The sequence below is a fragment of the Sturnira hondurensis genome, unplaced genomic scaffold, assembly GCF_014824575.4.
Source record: "Sturnira hondurensis isolate 20B ecotype Veracruz unplaced genomic scaffold, ASM1482457v3 Scaffold0010128, whole genome shotgun sequence".
NCBI classification, from domain to species: Eukaryota; Metazoa; Chordata; class Mammalia; order Chiroptera; family Phyllostomidae; genus Sturnira; species Sturnira hondurensis.
The window spans coordinates 35,908,079-35,929,388 of NW_028082759.1; the positions used below are offsets into that span (position 1 = coordinate 35,908,079).

At 40.0% G+C, this 21,310-nt stretch overlaps 2 protein-coding genes across 3 annotated transcripts in view; one reads left to right on the plus strand and one right to left on the minus strand.

The window, feature by feature from the left end:
• The window catches only part of SLCO5A1 (solute carrier organic anion transporter family member 5A1), a 118,770-nt gene that overhangs the window by 70,575 nt on the left and 26,885 nt on the right, over positions 1-21,310 (minus strand). The window contains exon 3 of one of the 2 annotated variants that reach the window (XM_037058685.1): positions 1,367-1,499. The exons of the other annotated variant lie outside the window; for it this stretch is intronic. Coding sequence (XP_036914580.1) covers positions 1,367-1,499 — 133 coding nt within the window. The remainder of the gene's footprint in view (positions 1-1,366; positions 1,500-21,310) is intronic. 2 annotated transcript variants of the gene reach the window in all.
• The window catches only part of LOC118995298 (60S ribosomal protein L7a-like), a 28,003-nt gene continuing 8,679 nt past the window's right edge, over positions 1,987-21,310 (plus strand). Inside the window, 2 exon segments of the mRNA XM_037058225.1 lie at positions 1,987-2,002; positions 4,175-4,288. Of these exon segments, the coding sequence (XP_036914120.1) occupies positions 1,987-2,002; positions 4,175-4,288 (130 nt within the window).

Below are 21,310 nucleotides of genomic sequence, written 5' to 3' on the forward strand. Positions count from 1 at the left end.
AGCACCCCCATCTTCAAAGAGCATTGCTTATGAAAATAAGAAGTGTTCTATAACCCAATTAATATTTTAACTGCTTTGAAAATAGCATTAAATATTACTCCCACAAAGCTCAGAGTTATGAGGTTATTATCTGCTGATGAAGTGCAGAACACAGTTCTCTAAGAAACTATAGAAAGCAATTACTTGGCACTAAGGTCCAATACTACAGTATTCTCTTTGGTATAAAATGAACATTTCTTATCTACTTATACCTATTACTAATCCATGTTAAATGAATTTAGGACACCAATACTTCTTAATGCTTATAATCATAAAAAAAGAACTCATGTTCAAGTCGAGGGCTGTGAAGGACTCAAACGCAGCCCTGGCTATCTGAATAAATAACCTAAGGACCAAAGAGGAGCTCTTATTGTTTATGTCCTAAACATCACTTACTTAAGAAGACAACTAAGGGCTAGCAAGGGGAGAGAGCAGCTACATCTCCAGGACAGGTAGAGAACAAACTACCGCCCAGTGAAAAGATTCACTGTGTGTGACAATGAAGAAGTAGAGCCAGAGTTCTGGGCAGTGGGGGAGGGTTGACAAAGCAAAACACAATATAATAGGGAAGTGGGAGAAAAAAAATTAAAGGTACAAAAAGACCATGAAAGCCTTGGTTAAAGTACTCAGGAAAGTCCCAACACAGCCACGTCATTCTTTTCCTGCACTCTTCTGTAAAGGAAACAAAGGCCTCCACCCTAAAGAATGGGGATTAGGTCTTATTCCCAAACCCTCTCTGTCAGCTTCCTATTGCTGCTACAAGAAATTACCACACGCTCTGTAGCTTGAAATAGCACAAATGTATTATCTTACAGTTCTGGAGGTCAGACATCTAAAGTGAGTTGGCAAGGCTGCGTTCCTTCAGGACTGTGCCTACTTCCTTGCTTTTCCAGCTTCTAGAGTCCACCTTCGCTCCCTGGCCCCCGGCCCCTTCCTCCGACCTCAGAGCACATCAGTCTAAACTTTGCCTCCATCACCATATCGCCTTTTCTTACTCTGAACTTCCTGCCTCCTCCTCTCCCTTATACGGACCTTTGTGATTATATTTGGTCCACCAGGGTCATCCAGGATACTGTCCCCATCTCAAAATCCTTAACTGAATCACATCTACCAAGTTCCCTTTGCCATGAAAGGTGACACATTCATAAATCCTGGGGATGGGGACATAGATTTGGGGGATCATTCTTTTGCTGACTACCCCCTCCTAGGGGACTTCTAGCTATTTTTTATATTCCCTCTGTGGGGAAATTTTTATGTTAACTACAAGGGTACTATGACTCTACCATTAACAATAAGTGAAATGAAAAATTTAATAAACAGTTCTTACCAGTTTCCAATGAAACGAGGGTCATTCTGGTCAAGGTGAACAGGATTTCTGGGATCAACATAAAAACCAATAAGAAGTCCACCTAATAAATATCCCACAGCAGGACCAAGAGCTCCCATGACATACATGGTGGCTGAGAAGACAGAAGGGGAAACGTGAGGTACAGCAACATGTTCCTTCAGTTTCAGAAGCTGTCTAAAACTTCAGTCACACTCCGCAGACGCCACAGTGAAACCAGTCAACAGCTCCCAAACAAAGAGTAAAAAGATTCACTCTTTAGGGAACCTTAGAGATCATGTCTTTGTTGACATTTGGGTTCCAAATCATGTCCTTTTATTTAACTGCTTACTGTTGTTCTCTTCAAACATCAAAATCATTCGGAGAATTTTGTGGTTGGTTTTATTTTGGTTTTGAATATAAGTGCTCAGGACCTACCCCAGACCCACTCAATTTAAATTTCTGAGAGTACAGACTTGGGCAGGGATTGAGGGGGCCACTGGATCACCAAGAGAAGATCAAAGGGAGTCTCAACAATAAGGAAAAGGAAGAAAAGTGGATGCCACACTTGCCACAGCTGGAAGGTTCTAACGGGTTAAGGGAACTGGAGGCCAGATTTTGCCATGAAGCTGGATTCAGGTGAACTGGCAAAGCTTCCTAAGCACCTTCCAATCACTAATATTTTTAAATCACCACTTTAGAATCAAAGATCTCACAATCAGTTTGGTTTACTGTTAGTTGAGGAATCTTACTTAAAGATGACTAAATCCCCTTAAATGGCCTGAGTGAGAACCCAAGTGGAAAGCACCAACCCCCAGCTGAATTAGAAAATAAATCTTTGAAGCATGTCTAAATGCGGGGGACGGGGGGCGGTGCACAGGGCGCAGGGCAGGGATTACTGTCAGGAGATCACAAAGGTTTCCACTCTATCCAAAAAATTTCACCATCAAAATGCGCTTATAGGAAAAAAAATAACAAGTCTGTTGTCATTTTTAATATTGCTTTCATGCTGATATAAAATTTTTAATAAATAATATTTTGCCAATTTTTAAATTTTGAGGTAGGATATGAAATTCCTTGACTGTCCTAGAAAAATCTAGCCATACTCGAAACCCAGTGTTTGTTCTGTTAAAACTCAGTTACTCAGGTACAGCTTTGTCCCTAACACTCAGGCATTAGGGGTTTCTCACTTCTAGGGCCACTGTGCATTTTCACCGCTGGAGAAAGGATACAGTCTGCTGTATCCTTTCAACAGCACTTCATTTACCAGAAAGCAAAGGGAATACTCAGAATAGCCACACCTTTATCATCTGCCCCTGAATAAATGCTGAAGAATCCTGTCCCTTCTGTTGCTTAGAGCTAAAGAGAGTAATGAACACCTGATCTCACTTTTCACACAGTTTCAGTAGAGAAAGCACAGGGTTTATGTATTTTACAGAATCATCTGCTCGTAACAATGAGACATTAGGTTCTTGGACTTGAACATTTGTGCTTGAAATGCAGAGTGGAGGAGGCACAACCTCATATAGCTGGTATTCTTTTGGAAGCATGCTTTTAATAAAATAAAATTAGAGTCTTGATAAATATCTTGTTGACCTCCCTGCTTATAGCCTAATGTGGAACCCAAGAATAGAAAGCACTTTTCCAGTCCCGGGTATTTCCATATGCATATGAAGATAAAAATTATGTTTATACCTCTGGGTAAACCAGCACTGTACACGACTTAAAACTGTAAGGAGGCCAAAATGTGACATGAATCATCTTCCTGAAATAGCTCCTCCCACATGAAAGCGACTGTCTTACAAACACAAATCGGGTATTTCTGCCACACTGTTTACGCCTGGGGCATTGAGAACAGCTTCTCCAAGTGCCAAGCTGTAACACACATGGGATGTGTGCTGGAAAGACCTGCCGGGACCCAGGGACAGAAACTCGCACCTTAACTCCTTCCTCAGATGCAGGTGACGCTTTGTAAAGTCAGCTGTGCAATCAGAGCACAATGATCTTCATTGCAAGTCTCACTGAATCATTCTCATTAACAGCAATAAGTATACACACAAATATGAATATCTATATAACTGCATATAGTATGGTAACTACTATACATAACTATATTTCTTACATGTATGCTATATACATATATTTATGTCTATGTAACTATACTATATATAACTATGTTTATATATATTTATTAATCTACATAAATAAGTCTATATAATATATTGAAAATATATAACAACTCATTGACATGGTCCTATTTAGTAAATAAACCATTCTGGCTACTGAATTCACCTTATCCATTGACTAACCAACGGTCTTCCCACACCAGGAGTCAGGTCAGGTCACCTCTTGGCTCACACCCCCTCACAGGAGAGCTGGCCTAGCGCATCTTTCTGAAGCTAAGCATGCGCCCACACCAGTTCTTATTACTCTTTTGAAATAAACTTTACAGTTTTTTCTAATGATTATAATATATGATATTCACTGTAGAAAAACTCCCAAGAGCATAAATAATAATTTTTTAATCACCCAGAATCCCTAACTTCAGGTAAGATACTAACAGTAATAAGTGTTATTTTACTATTCATATACTGTATAAATTTTAAACAGCAGGAATTATACCATACTTATAGTGCTACAGTACAGTTTTCACATAAATATCTTAAATAGTCTTACACCAGCAAATATTTTTCCAGAGCATTTGTTCTGGCTAAACCGTGTGCCGTCACGGGGCTCACCCTTCACCAGCAACTGCTGGCTCGAGTGGCCAGCTTTGTGTTGGCAAATGTCTGAGTGCTTGTTCTCCCACAGGTTGTATTGGCCTGTCTAGAGCTGTGCTCCTGCACGCTCTGCACAGAGCCAGACCCCTGCCTGAGGGTGACAACCCCGGCCCCAAACCTACCTCCACCACACTCCTCCTCGGAGGTAAGAACCTACTCTTTACGGGAGAAGGTCCACAAGGCCCTTCACCTGGGTACAGCCAGCTCTTTACCTTCAGCTCGAACATCCTGGTCGGTTCAGGAGAGAAACCGCTTTTGGGAAGGTTGGTCCATCACCTGTTTCCTTCACTGAACTTTCCCCACGCCAGCTGACCTTCAGGCCTTCCATTTCCATTTTCTTCTTCTCAAATTATTTTTTATCTTATTCTGTGATCACTTGTGCTTTTTACATTAAAGCACATTAACCTCTATTTTTAATTCCATTTACATTCACATTTAAACATTTTCCTTAACATGTTATCCATAGAGGTTTTCATTATTAAAATTAACTTACAAGTTTTTAAAATTTATTTGTTTGTCACCTACTTCTCATACCTTAAGTAAGTTTGCTTACTTTTTTAGCTCTTGCGATATGAGGCTAACTTTTTAAATAAACTCTCATAATTATGAACTTTAAATCTTGGTTGCACTCCTGAATTTTACCATATTTTTGGGTGTTGAGCAGTTTCTCTTTCTCAGCTTTCTGACATCTTCTTTTGACAGACTTTGTATTCTTAGCCTTCACTTATGTTTTGCTATTTTTGACCAGTTCTGGTCATAGCTCATTAGAAGCTGGACCCAACCCCATATCACCTCTGGGCCACCTGAGGTGGCCCCCACTGCCCCTGTTCTCCTGCTCCCACGGTTAACGATGCTAGCCTGAAGGACTCACACAGAATTTGCCCCGGGTGTCAAGTCTCACTTGCACAAGGCACATCTGATCTGCTGAGTCCTGTGATTGCTCTCACTGTCCAGTAATGAGGGCGTGTGAGTCCCAGATCCAAGGTCTCTGATGCATAGCACTGCCTCTAAGACAAGTCAGGCCCACAGAGCAAGAGAGACAACCCAGAGGGCTCTTCATTTGGCTCCCACCTGGCCTGGAGAAGGTCCTACGGGCTGACTTTCCCAATCCTGCTGGAGACAAAAGGCACGACGTCCTCCTCCAACACTCACCTGCACCCAGTCCACCGCTGGTCGAGGCTGACACCTCCATTCCTGGCAGAGTCCAAAGACGCTGGTCCTTCCTTGCCACAAAAGCCCATCTTGGTTGTGTTGGAGATTATCTCAAATAGGGTCATTCCGTGCAGTCTGCTACAACCCAAGGGAACGGTTCCCTGAACCCTACAGTCTATGTTGAATAACTCAAGCTGCCTCTTACACAAAATGGTTCAGGAACTCCTAAGAGTGATCAGCCTGCCAGCCATAGCCTCACTAGACCTGGGAAACCAAGGGGCCCAGTCAAAATCAGCAGAGATCTTAGCATCACATGAAGCTACCCAGTCACCTCCTCCTCCTTCCAGATCTCTGCTCAACTATCACTCCCCAGAGAAGCCATCACTCTCCACATCTGTACATGTGGCACCTCCCACGACCACCTCTCTTTGTCACCCTACCCTGCTGGTGCTTCCATTATGGTGCATGCTGCCATGTGACATAACATTTGTTTATTTGCTTATTTGCTGTGTCTCTCCCACTGGAATGTTATTTCCATGAGAATAAGGACTACTGTTCTCACAGATGCCAAATCCGTGCCTAAGCAATCTGCCTATCAGCGCTAATAAATATTGTTGAGAAGAGAAGGGATGAAGACATGGACTTCCAATCTTGAGTACAGAAACAAAAGGTCGAAGTGGATCCGTCCTTGCAACAGTGCCTCGAAGAGCCAGCCATGGGCACCTGTTCACCAGAGCCCCAGGGCTGCCCTGTCCTTGTGTGCCATCTCCATCCTCCTTCCCCATTGAGTCCTCGGTTTGGCAGAGTGTCCTTCTGTGCTTTATGCCACAGAGCCTCAACTCCTACCACAGCCCACTCCAGGCCTGACTCTGACCTCTGCCAGGCTGTCTATGGGCCACCACCCTCCCCACTGGGTTTCCAGAGATCTCAGAGCCTCTTTGGAACAGGCCTGAATTTGCAGGACCCTCATTTGAACTTGGTCTATAATTTACCAGACTCTGTTTCCATATTGCTCCCCAACTCCCACTCTTCCCTGCATTCTGTCCGCCACTTCCTCATGTCCCTGCTGGATCAGACCCACTTTCTTAGCTGCCCCGTGTGCCACTGAGTGCTGCTGGGAACCAATGTGACAGGGATGGGGTTACATGCATAATTTAGGCTCAGTCTCAGGACCTGGGATTGCACCCAGGATGGTCACACAGAGACATTCCACATACGTGTCCAAGGTCCTCAGATGACTATCAGGCCCAGACAGGGACACAGTGAGAACAGGTCACCTTCTTAAATATGCCTGGTGTCGCAGCTACTGCGGATGACAAGAGGACATGAAAAGCAATCCACGCATCACTTACAGCATCGGGGATGCCAACCCACATTCAATTTGCATAATTCCTTGAAAATTAGCCAAAGTACTTGAGAGCATCACATGTAAAGAAATCATTCTTTCCACTCACAAGCACAGACAGATGAGACCTTTGATCTTGGCTATTTTGAGCAGCAACTTTTTTCCTCTTAAGTGGTTCCGTTATTTTAACACAGACCTGAAGCCGAAGAGCAGCCGCCTCAGCGATCAGGGGCCAGTCTACCACTTTGCTAAAACACCCAGAGAGCACCTTAGGTCCCAGATGAGAAGGGAAGAGGGTGTACCTAGATTTAGAGTATGTTTCCCTCACTACCAGAGTGAGCAACAGTTGGTTTAAGTTCACTCTTTTCCTCTAGAAATATTTTCAAAGTAATTTGCACTGTAAAAGGGAACAGCCAAGGACATGCATGAGCAGACAGGTGCACCTTACTCATACCTGGGGCACGGGAGAGGGAGGTGCTGAGTGAGCTGTGGTAGACATTGCGTCTGATCCCCTGTGAGTGCCACTACTTCTGCACTCCTGCCGCCCTCAGGAAGGGCCCCAAGGACAGCTATCAGGAAAGCATAAAAAACTCTGTGAAATTTCTTAAATTATACTTTGGGACAATACTATGTTTTTTTAAAAGTTAAGTATGGATTCCCAGTGCAAAAATAATCAACATATTAATGAATCCAGGAGAAACTAACTTCACTAGTTAGCAAAGAAATAGAAGCTACAAACGATGAGGTACAACTCTAAAGAAAAATAGCACAAGTCTTATACCTTTGGTACCAGCTTTTGGACAGCAATTCACAATATATATCATGGGGACATTTACCCCTGTTACATATACAGAAAAACAGAAACAGTATTAATAATAGAGATTAACTACATTTTGAGGCATAATGCAAATATTAATTTTAATGTTTAAGAATAGTTTTTATACTTGGAGAAAATACTTCTTTTTAAAATATAAGTAAAAATAATACAAAAGTCTGTCAATGTTGTAGTCATAATTATGTCAAAAAACATGTACTTAAAAAACAGACTGTCTACAAAAAAGCTACTAAAACTAATATGTGAGTTTAGCAAGGTTGCAAGATACAAGTTCAATGCGTTAAAACTTCATTATCTTTCTATATGCTAGGAACAATATCATTTATATAACAATATCAAAAATATAAAATACTTAGAGATAAATCTGACAAAATAGGTATAACACCTTTACACTGAAAATTACAAAACATTGCTGAAAGAAATTAAAAATCAAAATAAATGGTGAGGCATGACTCATTTATTGGTCAAAGACCCAATATGGTTAAGATGTTAATTCTCCCAAAATCAATCTAGAAAGAAAATGCAATTCCAATCAAAATGCCAGTGGGCTCTTTGTAGAAATTGACAAAGTGACCCTAAAGTCCACGTGGAAATGCAAAGCTCACAGAATGGCCAAAACGATTTTGAAGATCAAGAACAGAAGTTGGAGAATGGAGAGTATCTGACTTTAAGGCTTATTATAAAGATACTAAAATCAAGACAATACAGTATTGGCTTAAAGATAGACAAATAGATCAATGGAATAGAAAAGAAAGTCCAGAAACAGACCTGCACTCTATACGGATAACTGACTTTTGAGAAAGGTGTAAAGGTAATTCAACGGGAAAAGGACAGTCTTTCCAACAAGTGGTGCTGAAACCATTAGATAGTCACATACACATATTAATTCAATGAATCAAAGACATAAATGTAAATCCTAAAACTATAAAACTTCCGGGAGAAAACAATTTTGGAAAAATATTTTTCAGCAGGCACTTTACCAAAGAAAATATGTGGGTGGCAAAGAAACACATGAAAAATGTTCGGTGTCACCAGTCATTAGAAAGTACAAATTACAACCACAATGAGATACCACCAAACTCCTATTCAAAGGGTTACAATTTCAAAGACAAACTATTCCAAGTCTTGGCGAGAATGTGTGGCAACTAGAACTTTCATACACTGCTTATGTGGAATGTAAAATGCTCCAACTACTTTGGAAAACAGTTGGTAGTGTCCTAAGGAGTTAAAATGTAACTGTCATATGAGTTGACCATTATATTCCTAGGTATTTTTACAAGAGAAATGGAAGCCTATGTCCACCCACAGAGTTACATACAAATATTCACAGCAGCTTTGCTGTAGTCACCCAGAAGTAGAAACAACCTATATGCTCATTACCAGGTAAATGGATACACAAATTGCAGTATATTCATATAGTGGAATACTATTTAGCAATAAAAAAGGAATGAACTATTGATACATGCTAAAACATGGATAAACCTCCAATTATGCGAGTGAAAGCAAGCAGACACAAAAAAGTACATGTTGTATGAGTCAATTGTGAAATTCTAGAAAGTGCTACCTAATCTAGAGTAATAGATAATAAAAACACTCTGTGCTGACCTGGGGGTGGGAGGGGCCAGCAGAAGGAAAGGGTGACAAAGATGCTTAAGGAAGATTTGGTGACGTTGGTTATGAGCAGTCGATTGTGGTGAAGGTTTCATGCATGTATATATGTCAAACTTTATCAAATCATATACTCTAATGATATGTGGTTTATTTTATGTCAATTTCATCTCAAAAGAGACAAATGTTTAAAAGTGGTTCCACACGTCTATGAATTTACCACAAGTCATTGAATTACACACTGTAAGTGGGTAAATTTTATGATATATTAAGTTATGTCTCAAGTCATTTGAAAAAAATTGAAAAGACCAGAAGGAAACAACCTACACAACAAAAGTTGTGTGCTTAAGTAGTGAAATTACAATGGGTTGGGGTTTTTTAGTGTGTTCTTTACAGCATTCCACAGCTTCAGCTTTTTCTAATTGACAAATTTAATACGGAAAAATATTTAATGTATCTCCTGGAATTAGTACATTTGTCTCTTTTAACTTATAATACTCTAGCCATCAAATGTATCATCTTTGTGTAAACTTGAGAAAATTCTGCATTGTTTTAAACTTAAAGAAAGCCTGTACAGGTTAATGGACTTGTTTTCCTTGTTCTCACATCCCTAGCACCTACCACAGGGGCACCTAACACATAGTGAGCACCCAGGAGCTCTGATGAGTGTACAGTATTCATAAAGTCATCTTTACATTTTTCTTAAGACTCACCTGCCCAATACATCATGATAAACTCTCTCTGGCTAAGTTATTATAACAAAATAGGGGTCAGCAAACTACTAGCCAAATCAGTAAATGAAGTTTTATTGGAACACAGCCACACGTGTTCACTTACATTTTGGGTGTGACTACTTTCATGCCACAGCAGAACTGAGTAGCACCACAAAGACTGGATGGCCTTCAATCTAAAATATTTACTACCCGGCCTTTTATAAGAAAAGTTTGCCAACCCATACAATAAATCCATGTATGTTCATTTACTCTGTAGAAGTATCAGATAAATGTTTGCCTCTAAGGTGATTATTATTATCTAAGCTATGAATACACAAACCCTGTCCAGAAAGTATCCAGCCGTGCACTATGAAATAGAGAGGCATTTACTGAAGAAGATTCAAGATACAAGAAACATTGTACATAGGACAATGATGCCTCAGTCTCCTTCAAAGACACCCTGGGACCTCACACAGTTCTCCCAATTGCCATCAGCTGCTCCGTTGTATATTCCTGAATGTCTGAAATCTCATTTCCTTTCGAAGGTGATTTGAGTCCTGGAAAAAGCCAGAGGTTGCAGGATACCAAATCTGGGCTGTAGGGGGCACTGAATTGCCTGGGTGATTTGATGTTTCACCAAAAAACTCTGCAGGAGATGTTATGCATGAGTGGGCGTGTTGTCGTGATCCATCATGACAGTTTCAGCTGCCGATCCCCAGTTGCCCATAGCTGTAGCCTTCTGAATCACCCAAATCGTTTTGGAGGAACATTCAAGCTTAATGCAAAATTTGATGCAGATTTGTTGTTCTACTCACTCAGTTATTTTGAAAGTAGCAACTACATAGTACACATGCTCATTAAATGCACCTAAGTACCCCTACTGACTAGTACATCAAAGTCATCATTGTTCATGCATGCGCATTCCAGTCCACTCTCCTTGGCCAGGTCGCATCGATGTCCCCCAAACCATTCTTGTTACATTAACAATGTCTGGACTTTTTCTGAACAGACCCCGTACACACAGAGGTGTGGGTAAGTCTTAGTTTAAATGCATATCTGGAAAAATTACTCCTCTACAGGTGTTTTATTATGAACAAGTTATCTATGGAGATTAAAATTATAAATATAAAAGTAAGGAATACTTGTATAAAAAGAAATTCACTTATAAGTCCATTTTTCCAGTGCTGGCAATTTCTCAAAGATTCAATTTATAAGAATATAAACCCCAAGTAACATTTTGGCTGAACTATAATTCACTGTGAAATAAAAGGATATCACAGCTATTGTGTATCAGTGATCTCTCAGAAACTACAATAGGCACTTTACATCTTTTGTGCCATTTAACACTAACAGCTTTGGGGAGGAAGTACATATATAATCCATATATATGTGTATATATATATATATATATATATATATAGTCCTTCCTGATTTACATGTTGAGAAAGCTGAGCCCTGAGAAGTTAGGAGATTAGCAATTACCAGTAAATTGTACAGCCAAAATTAGAACTTGGCTCTATCTGAAACTGAAGCCTTTCCATTTATGGACACATGTCTCTAAAATACAAAAAAGTAACAAAAGTTTAATTAGAAGTATGTAGGTCTCAGGGGATACATGGTCATGGAAAAAATACACTAGAAAATAAACTATTAAAAAAATCAAAAGAAAAAAGAAGTAAGTAGGTCTCTACCACTGAAGAAATTAGTCCCATAAGAGCTGAAAATCTCAAAATATTTCTGCCACCATTAGTAGCAGTAGTCCTAAAAGCATCCTAGATAAAAAAAGAAGCTCATTCTTTAGATTTCCACCTCCAGTTTCACCACTAATTGGCTGCCATGGTATGGCAGAGAAATGCACATTAACTGAAGAATACATTCCAAATATGTTACATGATATTTACTTCAATAATTACCGTGAAGACTCAGAAGAGTGTACCAGCTGTTAAGAGCAGATTAAATTGATCTCCTGGGAAGGGCAAGTCATGCCAGGGAACACCTCCCAGGTAAACAAGCGTAGGTATGACACACTCCAGTTTGCTTTCCAGGCATTTGAAAAAGCATGATTCCCGTAAGGAACGATCCAAGTGTGGACAACACTTAGGCACAAGGGGAAAAATGTCTTGTGCAAATGTCCGCATACGCACTGGCATCATCATGGCCTCCCACTGACTTTGACAGACAGTCAAATGGTATCAACTTTCTAGAACACCTGTAATAGTACCCCCTTTCCCCATCAATCCACTGGCATTCACAGTCGGGCTGCTTACACTAGGGCCTATTGTAAAGCTATTTCTTGTATTTAGAAGAGTGTAAGTGGTCCAAGTCTACAGCACTGACAGGAGAACTATTGCTAAAAAATAACACTGACCATTTATTACATATAAAAAGTGCACTGTGCCGAATGCCTTTATACATTTTTTCTCACTTAATCTTCACAATAACCTTACACTATAGGTACTATCATTGTCCTAGTTTAAGGCATTTGCCTTTGTAACCACGTCATTGATGAAACCAGAGCATCAATTCATCTGATTTAAAAAATAGATGATCCCTGACTCTTCGTTATATAACAATACAAAGGTCATTTATGGATACAAGCAGTGTTATTAAGCTAATATGCCAAAACATTTCATGTTTCTTCTATCAAACCACACTTTCACTATTCTCAAATTCTCATTTGGAAAGCTGGGCTACAGTTGACTTCTATGAGAAGGAAACATGGCAAATGACCAATCTAATATCTGGTACTTTATTTTAAATAAAAATTAATGCTCAATGTCCCAGGGGCAATTAGGATTCTACGCAATATTTGAGTGGTTCCTAAGAACCCTGGCTTCCGCATCAGATATCGGTGACTGTCAGGGGCCAGCTCTGTGATCTTAGGCAAGACACTCAATCCTGCTAGACAGGCCTCCTCATCTATAAATAGAGAACCATAATTTATCTGCTTACAAGAGTTATTGAGGGAATAAATGAGATAATGCTCATAAAACCCTTAACACTTACTGAGTGCTTAGTCAATGTCAGGTATAATAATTATCATTACTACATCTAACTTAATACTTAAAATTATGATTCTGAGACAATACAAGACTTTAAAGTATCTTCAGAGCCACCAAAGAATGATGTTACATTCAGTATCATTTTAGTGTTCAATGTATTTATTGAAGTTTTTGGATATGGAATTCACATAGATGGCTATCAGATAATCAGAATTTTTAGTTACCAAAAGCACTATATTCTCTACTGGTTCATCAATCAGTAGTTACTTGTTGAAATTACACAGCATGAAATTCCTGACATTACACATTATGAGTGATATATATATATATAAACGTAATGAACAAACAAAATAGAAACAAACTCAAATTACAAAGAACAAACCGATGGATCCCACATGGAAGCGGGTTTGGGGGACTGGGTGAAAAAAAGGTATGGGGTTAAGAAATGCAGACTGCTAGTTATAAACAGTCATGGGGATACAAAGTGCAGCATAGGGAATGTAGCCAATGTTATTGTAATAATGACATGTCGTGTCGAGTGGGTACAAGACATACAGGGGTCACTTGTACATGATTGTCTAATCACCATGCTGTGCACCTGAAGCTAATATACCGTATGTCAACTGTCATTGAATTTTTTTTTACTTTTAAATGTTATTTGTGATAAAAAGAGCCATTTCTTTTCCTATAAAAAGTTTGTAGGGAAGGGAGAGGGGAGGGAATTTCAGGGGAAATGGGGAAGGGTTTACAGGAACAAGTATAAAGGACACATGGACAAAAACTAAGGGGGGTGGAAATGGGAGGGAGGGGGGAGTGCTGGGTAGGTGAGCTGAGATGGGAGTAAAAGACAGAAAACTGTACTTGAACAACAATTAAAATAAATAAATTTTTTTTTAAAGTTTGTAGGGAATTCTTTCTTGAGAAACAAAAGACACAAAAAAAGATAATTACCAAAATAAGCCATTCTATGATAAGGGCTAAATAGTGCTTCCAAAAAGAATTTGAGAAGACTTAAAGAGAGAAATGGAAGAAAAAAATTAACACTTTAAGTGCTTCCCCTGTGCTTTTTAAACATGATACTAAATCCTCCCCCAAAATATTTGAATGATAAGTTTAATGAATTCCCACTTTACAGAAGGATTCTGACCTTTGAATGTTAAGGAAAAATATATGCCTAAGTCTCAATCTTCATATGTAGCAAATTTAAGACCAAGTCCATCTGACTCCAGAGTCTAAACAGCTACACTAGACCACGTGGCTTCCCAGGTGACTTAAATGAGCCCACAAATGAAATCTCACATCACACAACAAAGATCAAAATCAAACCAAAAGAAAAAACAAACCATCATTAGTGTTCTCCCAGCAGAAAGATGTTAATTTATACAACAGCCAAATTACACATAGGACATCTCAACACTAAGCCTTAAGCTTTAGAAAGAAAATTCTGAATTGTCATAGGAGCTACCATCATTTTAAGAGCAAAGCTATTAAAGATATTTTCATAAATTTACACTATAAAATTTTCAAATTTACTCACATACTTTATCAAGTTCTAAAGGACATTCCTAGAGGAATTTCATCACTTATAGTGTATTAATTCTGAGACCTGACTAGAGATAATAAAGCTATTATATAATATTAAATAGTTCAAACTGGGAAATTAATATATTTCTAAAAATACCAAACTAGTATATAAAAATGTCAACCGTGATCAGAAAAAAATGGCTCTGAGTTCAGCCTAATTCTCTCATACTCTTTTTAAGAGTTCTGCCTGCCTAAGCTGAGTCACCTGGATGGTCTGATGTTTGGCCAAAACACTCTGCACAAGTTGTGATGCATGAGTGTGTGTGTTGTCACAATGAAGCTGCCAGTCACCAGTTGCCCATAGCTGTTGCCTTCTGAATTAATCTGAATAGTTTCCACGAAGGAATGTGTAAGCTTGACTCAAGATTTGATGCAGATTTGTTTCTCTACTTGTTCAGTCATTTTGAATGCAACAGCCACACAGTCCACATGCTCACTCAATGGCATCCATTTCTCCCACTGACTAATACAGTGAAGTCATATTTGTTCAAGCATGCACATTCCGGTCCACTCTCCTTGGCTGCCAGGTTACATCGATGTCACACAAACCATTCTCACTATAGTAACAGTGGCTGAACTTTTTCCAGACAGACCTCGTGTAACACATATAAGTACATATACTTACTTTTTAATATTTATATGTAAGTGTATAGATACATACTACTGGTTCCATTTTTCTGGAGAGCCCATGACTAACACTGATTTGCGTCAAATATCTAACTTCTTTATGCCACATGTAGATCATGACTGAGCTGTAGCTACCACTGAACTGAAAGAAGCCATTAGCCCTGCAAGCAGCCCTAAACATCGGCACCTGCGTGGGCTTCTGTGCTGTTGCAATTAATCAAGGTTGTCCATGTGAGATAATACCATGAACTTGGGTCCACAGTCCCTCAGTCCAAACTCGAGGTCTTGCAGTTAAGAATTTTTCACATTTTACAAAAATGAAAAGGGTGAATAATGGCGTGTACTATGTAACTCCCCCAGCAGAATGTGGGATGGCGCTCCAAACTCAAGCATGCTATTGTTTCTGCAACAAAAAATGGATGAACGGTCACGCTAAGTATGATTTAAAAACCAGCCCCTATCAAATAAGACCTGATTTTTCCATAAAATGAGTTACAAAACTAACTTTTGGATTTAAAGTTATTGATAGAATATAAAATTAATAGGAGAGGCGTAGTAGCAGAAGATAATGTTTGCAATAATTATTATAAGAGCTGGAGTCTGAGAACAGATGTCAGGTACCAGCTATGTGTCCTCCAGAGGGCGTTTTACTCAACCAATTAAGAAACACCCAGGGGATGGGAGGGAGATGAGTGGAGATGAAAGGAGACTTGACTTGGGGTGGTGGACACACTATACAATATACAGAACTCTACACCTGAAACCTATATAAGCTTTATTAAACAATGTTACCACAATAAATTCAATTAAAAAGTATAAAAATGAAATAAATTTTGTAAATACCCTCCTAACTCTCAGATTAAGCCCAAATTGTTATCAGCCCTTTATTTGACCAGGCTCCTCTTTTTGAACATGACTTCTCTCTCTCTGATTATAGGATTTAATATAAGGATTAATCCTTTAATATAGGATTAAAGGTCGGCATGGTAAGTCAAGAGGCAGATTTAAAAACAAAATCACATCATTTCATACGATTTCAGGAGATTTAGAAAGCCACAGGATCGAGCCTTAGGTTATTCACCAGTTCTGCTTGTTTGACCAAAATTATAAGCTGCCAATCATCCCTTTAAAACAGCTTTTCTTCTTTTCATGAATTTCTGTATGCTTATCCCATAATTATCAAGTTTATGCTTATTCTAATTACTGCTATGAGAAAAACACTTGATTTAAAAAATAAAGGCCTGTGAAAGGGCTCCAAGTGCTCAGATTGAATTGGATAGTAATTCTCTGAGTCCAAAACAGGCAGGCAGACCCCGAGCAAATCGCATTACCAGTCCTGTGCCATGGTCACCACGAGCAGCTTAAGTGATCTAGTCTCCTCACCCCACCTTTAGCCTAGTAATTTGGATTAATTCCCATCCAACACTGCTGCCTCGGCTTGCAAATTGCCAGTCCACATTATATCTCATGAGATTTTTTTTTTATAAACGAGATATTCCAAGAGTCACAAGTACTATAATATATGAGACTAGGGTGATGGTAATAATAATAATCCCTTACACTTCCAGTAAACAATCCACTCTAGCAACCCTGGTATAAACAGATCACACATGTAATTATCATTTTTAATATTCATTTAGTTCAAACAATGAATCAGATATTGTAACAATATGATGTATGATCATTTTACTCTTTATGCTTCCCTACTGTGCATTTTAATTACAGAACAAGGGCAGCATGCCAACTGAAACCATAGTCTTAGTACAACTGAAAATTATCTTCCCATGAATATGCAAGTCTTTGCTGTAGCAACTGTCCTAGGCTGGGGTCCCCCAGAAGCAGACCCTAAGAGGTCTTCCAAAAATCAAACTGAGGTGACCTCTGAAATGGTTTGCTGTTCACTTGAGCCAGAAAATCCCACAAACTCATGCAAATCAAGAGGTTCAAATGTTCATGTTCACGTTAAGAACACTTGTGAAACTGCCCGTGCCACCAAGGGTATGCATGATCAGAAAAGCCACCAAGAACCGAAGAATGGCACTTTGATGTGTGCCATCCTGTCGTTATGATGGTGGAGTTGATAGGTGTGCCCTGGACACAGGGTTGGCGGCCCACGGGGAGCTGAATTTTTACTGCGTGTGTTTAAAAATGCAGAGCATAATGCTGAACTTAAGGGTTTAGATGTAGATGCTTTAGTCACTGAGCACACCCAGGGGAACAAAGCTCCCTGGATGCGGTGCAGAACTTACAGAGCTCACAGGGGATTAATGCATACACGGGCTCTCACTGAGAGAGATGCCGCACTGAGAGAGGCGATCCTACTGAAAAAGCACAGATTGTTCCTAAACCAGAAGAGGAGGCTGCACAGAAGGAAACTATATTGCAGAAGAAACGGAAGAAACAAAAACTTGTGGCCTGGGAGTAAATTCAGCATGAAATAAGTGCTAATAAAAGTAAAAAATATATTTATAAAAAAGCAGACCCTAAGACAAGTATTTGAGTGTAAGTAGTTTAGTATGACCCTGGAATACATTCATACTGAATATAGGGATACCAAACAGTGTGAATCCATCTAAATACTACATCTCCAAGTTTTCCTCAAACATATACATTTATTTGTATAGATATAATCATCTATTTCAGTTTTCTCAGTGTGCATCCCCATCACCCAGGAAACATATTCTGTTTTCAAGCGTAGAAACTGGCCTGAAGCCCTGGCTGGTGTAGCTCAGTGGATTGAGCTCGGGCCTGCGAACCAGAGGATTGCGGTTCGATTCCCAGTCAGGGCACATGCCTGGGTTGTAGTCCAGTTCCCTGCAGGCCAACTCCCAGCAGGGGATGTACAAAAGGCAACCATACATTGATGTTTCTCTCCCTCTCTCCTTCCCCTCTAAAGATAAATAAATAAATAAAATCTAAAAAAAAAGAAAAAGAAACTGGCCTGAGACCCCACATTCCTTGTTCTTGGCTGAAGAGCTTGATCCCCCATATAGCACAGTCACCCTCAGCCAGTGACTGGAGCAAACATGTCTACACAGTTGTTGGCTTCTCTTTTGTCCATTTACTGTGCGTTTTGTGAAAAGTGTTGACCTGTACTCTCCAAAACAGTACACAACAAGTAATAGTCTGGATATGTGACCAATACAAAACAAAGAAACAAAAGCCCTAGGAGGAGAACCAACATGGATGTTCAAAGGTCAAGGACACTCAGGGTGAAGGTCAGCAGGCAGCTGGATTGGTAAAGAAAGCCCTTTAACATTCTGAGGTGCCATAAACATAATTACAACTCAAGAAGTTCCCTCAGCAACTGAGAAAGTGGGAACTGAAAAGAACAAAAGCCAGAGGCAGGCACGACAGGACAGCTGAAGAGAGAACAAAGGGCCGTTGCCAAGACTGCCATTACACTATAGTATGTTCCCTTCAAATGTTCTAACATCATTAACGGAAGGGAAGTGGGAAGGAAGTGGGGGGTGGGGGTGGAGAAGGAAGGAGGGAGGGAGGGAGGAAGGGAGGAAGAAGAGCAAAAGATTGGGATTTCTCTGTTCTGGGCCACCAAATAGTCCAAAGCTGAGGCTTCCTAAACCCACCCCTCAGTCCCCAAGCCCAAAGGTTCTCTGAACTCATCCACTTGCTCTCTCTTCATTACTGGCTGGCTCCCATCACCACCTACCACCTGGGAAGGACCAGCCTTGGGTGTCCTGAGGTAAGGTTTCAAGGAAGCGGGAGTTGGAGGCGAGGGTATGCATATAGCTAGCCTGCATTATCCCTCTGCAGGAGGGGAGAAATAGAAGCGTGAAAGCTCTGCAAATCAGGATGCCAGCAATCACGATAAAATGAGTAGGTGCTATAAATTCAACATGTGGATTTACTGAGTCAGGAGATGTCTTAGTTCAAGCTGCCACGCAAAATACCATAGGCTGGCTGGCTTAAAGATCCATAATGTATTTTTTCATGGTTCTGTACTAGATGTCCGAGATCAAGGCATCAACAGGACTGGTTTCTATCGAGGCCTCTCGTGCTGGCTTCAGATAACCATTTCCTCCCTGTGTCTTCAAATGGCCTTTCCTCTCTGCACATGTGGGGAGAGAAAGCTCTGGTGTCACTTCTTGTCCTTATAAGGACACAAGCCCTACTGAATTAGAGTTCTCCCCTTTTGACCTCACTTAACCTTAATCATCTCTTTAAAGGCCCTAACTCCAGTGCAGTCACATTGGGAGTGGGGCTTCCTTGTTCATACTGGAGGGACACAATTCAGTCCATAACAGAAAGTGAGAGCTTCTTTTAAAGAAAGTACAGCCATCAAAAATTGTTCTGTTTGTTCACAGAGAAGAAATACATAAATTCACAGCAAACATTCAATACATTGAACATACATGAGAAGTGATTTTTCCCTCCCTCCAAGTCCGCAGTGCTGCTCTGTAGTTTCTCCGTCTGATGCGCCTTCAGCACTCGCCACGTGCCCAGCACCGTGTTAGGCACCGGGCCTGGGGAGGTGACTGAGAAACAGCACCTTCTGTCCCGGAGCTCCTGGTTTTGTGCCGTAGCATCTGGGTCATGAGCTCCCTGTCACTGATTTTACTAGCTGGAGTTTATTTCGTTGTAAAAATCCTACATACTCAACAGTTTAATGACCTTTTCTAATCGGTACATCACAGAAGGCTTGCTTTGAGAGACAGTCAAGCAAATATTGATCTGACCATTAAAAGAAGCTCAGACCATCAGGATAAACAACATTATAAATAGCAAAGTCAAAAATAAAATACCTAAGTTGAAATCTCCTTTCTTTTTTAAAAAAGGCAGGCTTTTTACTCAAGCATCTATTTTTATTAAGTATTAAGAATATATAAAGTCATCAACAAGATCTTTTATATCACTCATCTTCTGCAGGACGGTAGATGTTAAAAATGTAAGCACCCTCAGAAACACTACAATTTAATTGGTGAGAGGAGATAAACACATGAAATGTTAAAACATGCAGAGATTAATATCATTTCAATACAAAAAAATTGCAAGCTGGTGTGTGATTAACTAACAAACAGAAAAGTGCCACTGCAATTTATGAAGGCCAAAATGTGAACACTTTGGGCAAGGATATATTTAAGCAAGATGTTCAAGGATGAGTAAAATTTGGACATAAAGGGAACAGGAGGGCGAAGACACTCGTGTACAGAAATATGATAGGGAAAAGACGATCAATAAGGTAAAAATGGAATATTGGAGAGAGCAGGGAAAGAGCAAATGTAGAGAATCTTCCATATCAAGCTAGGAAATTGGATTGTTCCCCCAGTAATGATGAAGTGAGGAGCGTCTCAAAGTATTTGAACTATTTATAAAGAACTCAAGGTCACTGCAAATTTGATATCAAAAAAAAGATGTAAAAACCACTCAGCATCCTGCTACCCAGAGATGACTCTTTCAACACTTCATTCTTTACTTTGCTTTTGAATGTCAATAATAACAACAGGAAAAGAAGGGAGGAGGCAGAGAGGGAAAAAAATGGCCAAGATGTGACTGCCTAGTATACTTCAAGTACAAGTCTAATTGCTTGACATACATTAATAAAGTTACTCTTTCTAACAACCCTATGAGATAGGTACAATTAATTTCCCTTTCTGCAGACAGAGAAACTAGAGCCCAGACAGCTTAAGAAACCTGCTCAAAGTAACACAGTGTTGGGTTCTAAGCTCAGGCAACTCAGCCACCATGCGACATATTGCCTCTTTCACTACGTGCTTATATTATGTGCATCTATCAATATGAACACCTATACCCACTCATTCACTTTTTAATCAAGTCTTTAACGTTTGCTGCTCACAGGAACAGCAGAATTCCACAGGAAAAGCCCATTCAGGTGAGGTTGGAGGAAGGGTAGGCTGCCAACTGGCACCCTTTCATTAAAATAATTATTTTCCCAGTAGCTACTTGTTCCTTCGGTCTCTTCAGATTTCCCTAGTTCACTGAATCCAATAGTCAGGACAGGCTGCATTATGCCGCAATAACAAGCAACCCAAAAAATTTTAGGCATTAAACACAAAGGTTTAATCCTTGCTCACAATTAATAATATATGAAGGGACACCTGGGAGACCTGCTCCGTGACTTCTGATTCCAGAACCCAAGTTGATGGCATCAGAATGTTTTCCCACAACAGAAAAAAAGAAGGCTCTGTAGGGTCTTTTCCTGGCACTTACATGCTCTGGTCTGGAAGTAGCACCTGTTGCTACACACGACTCTTTGGTTGCAGAACTTGTCACATAGCCCCACCCAACCACAAGGGGGCCAGTGGTATCCTCTGTCAAGGGC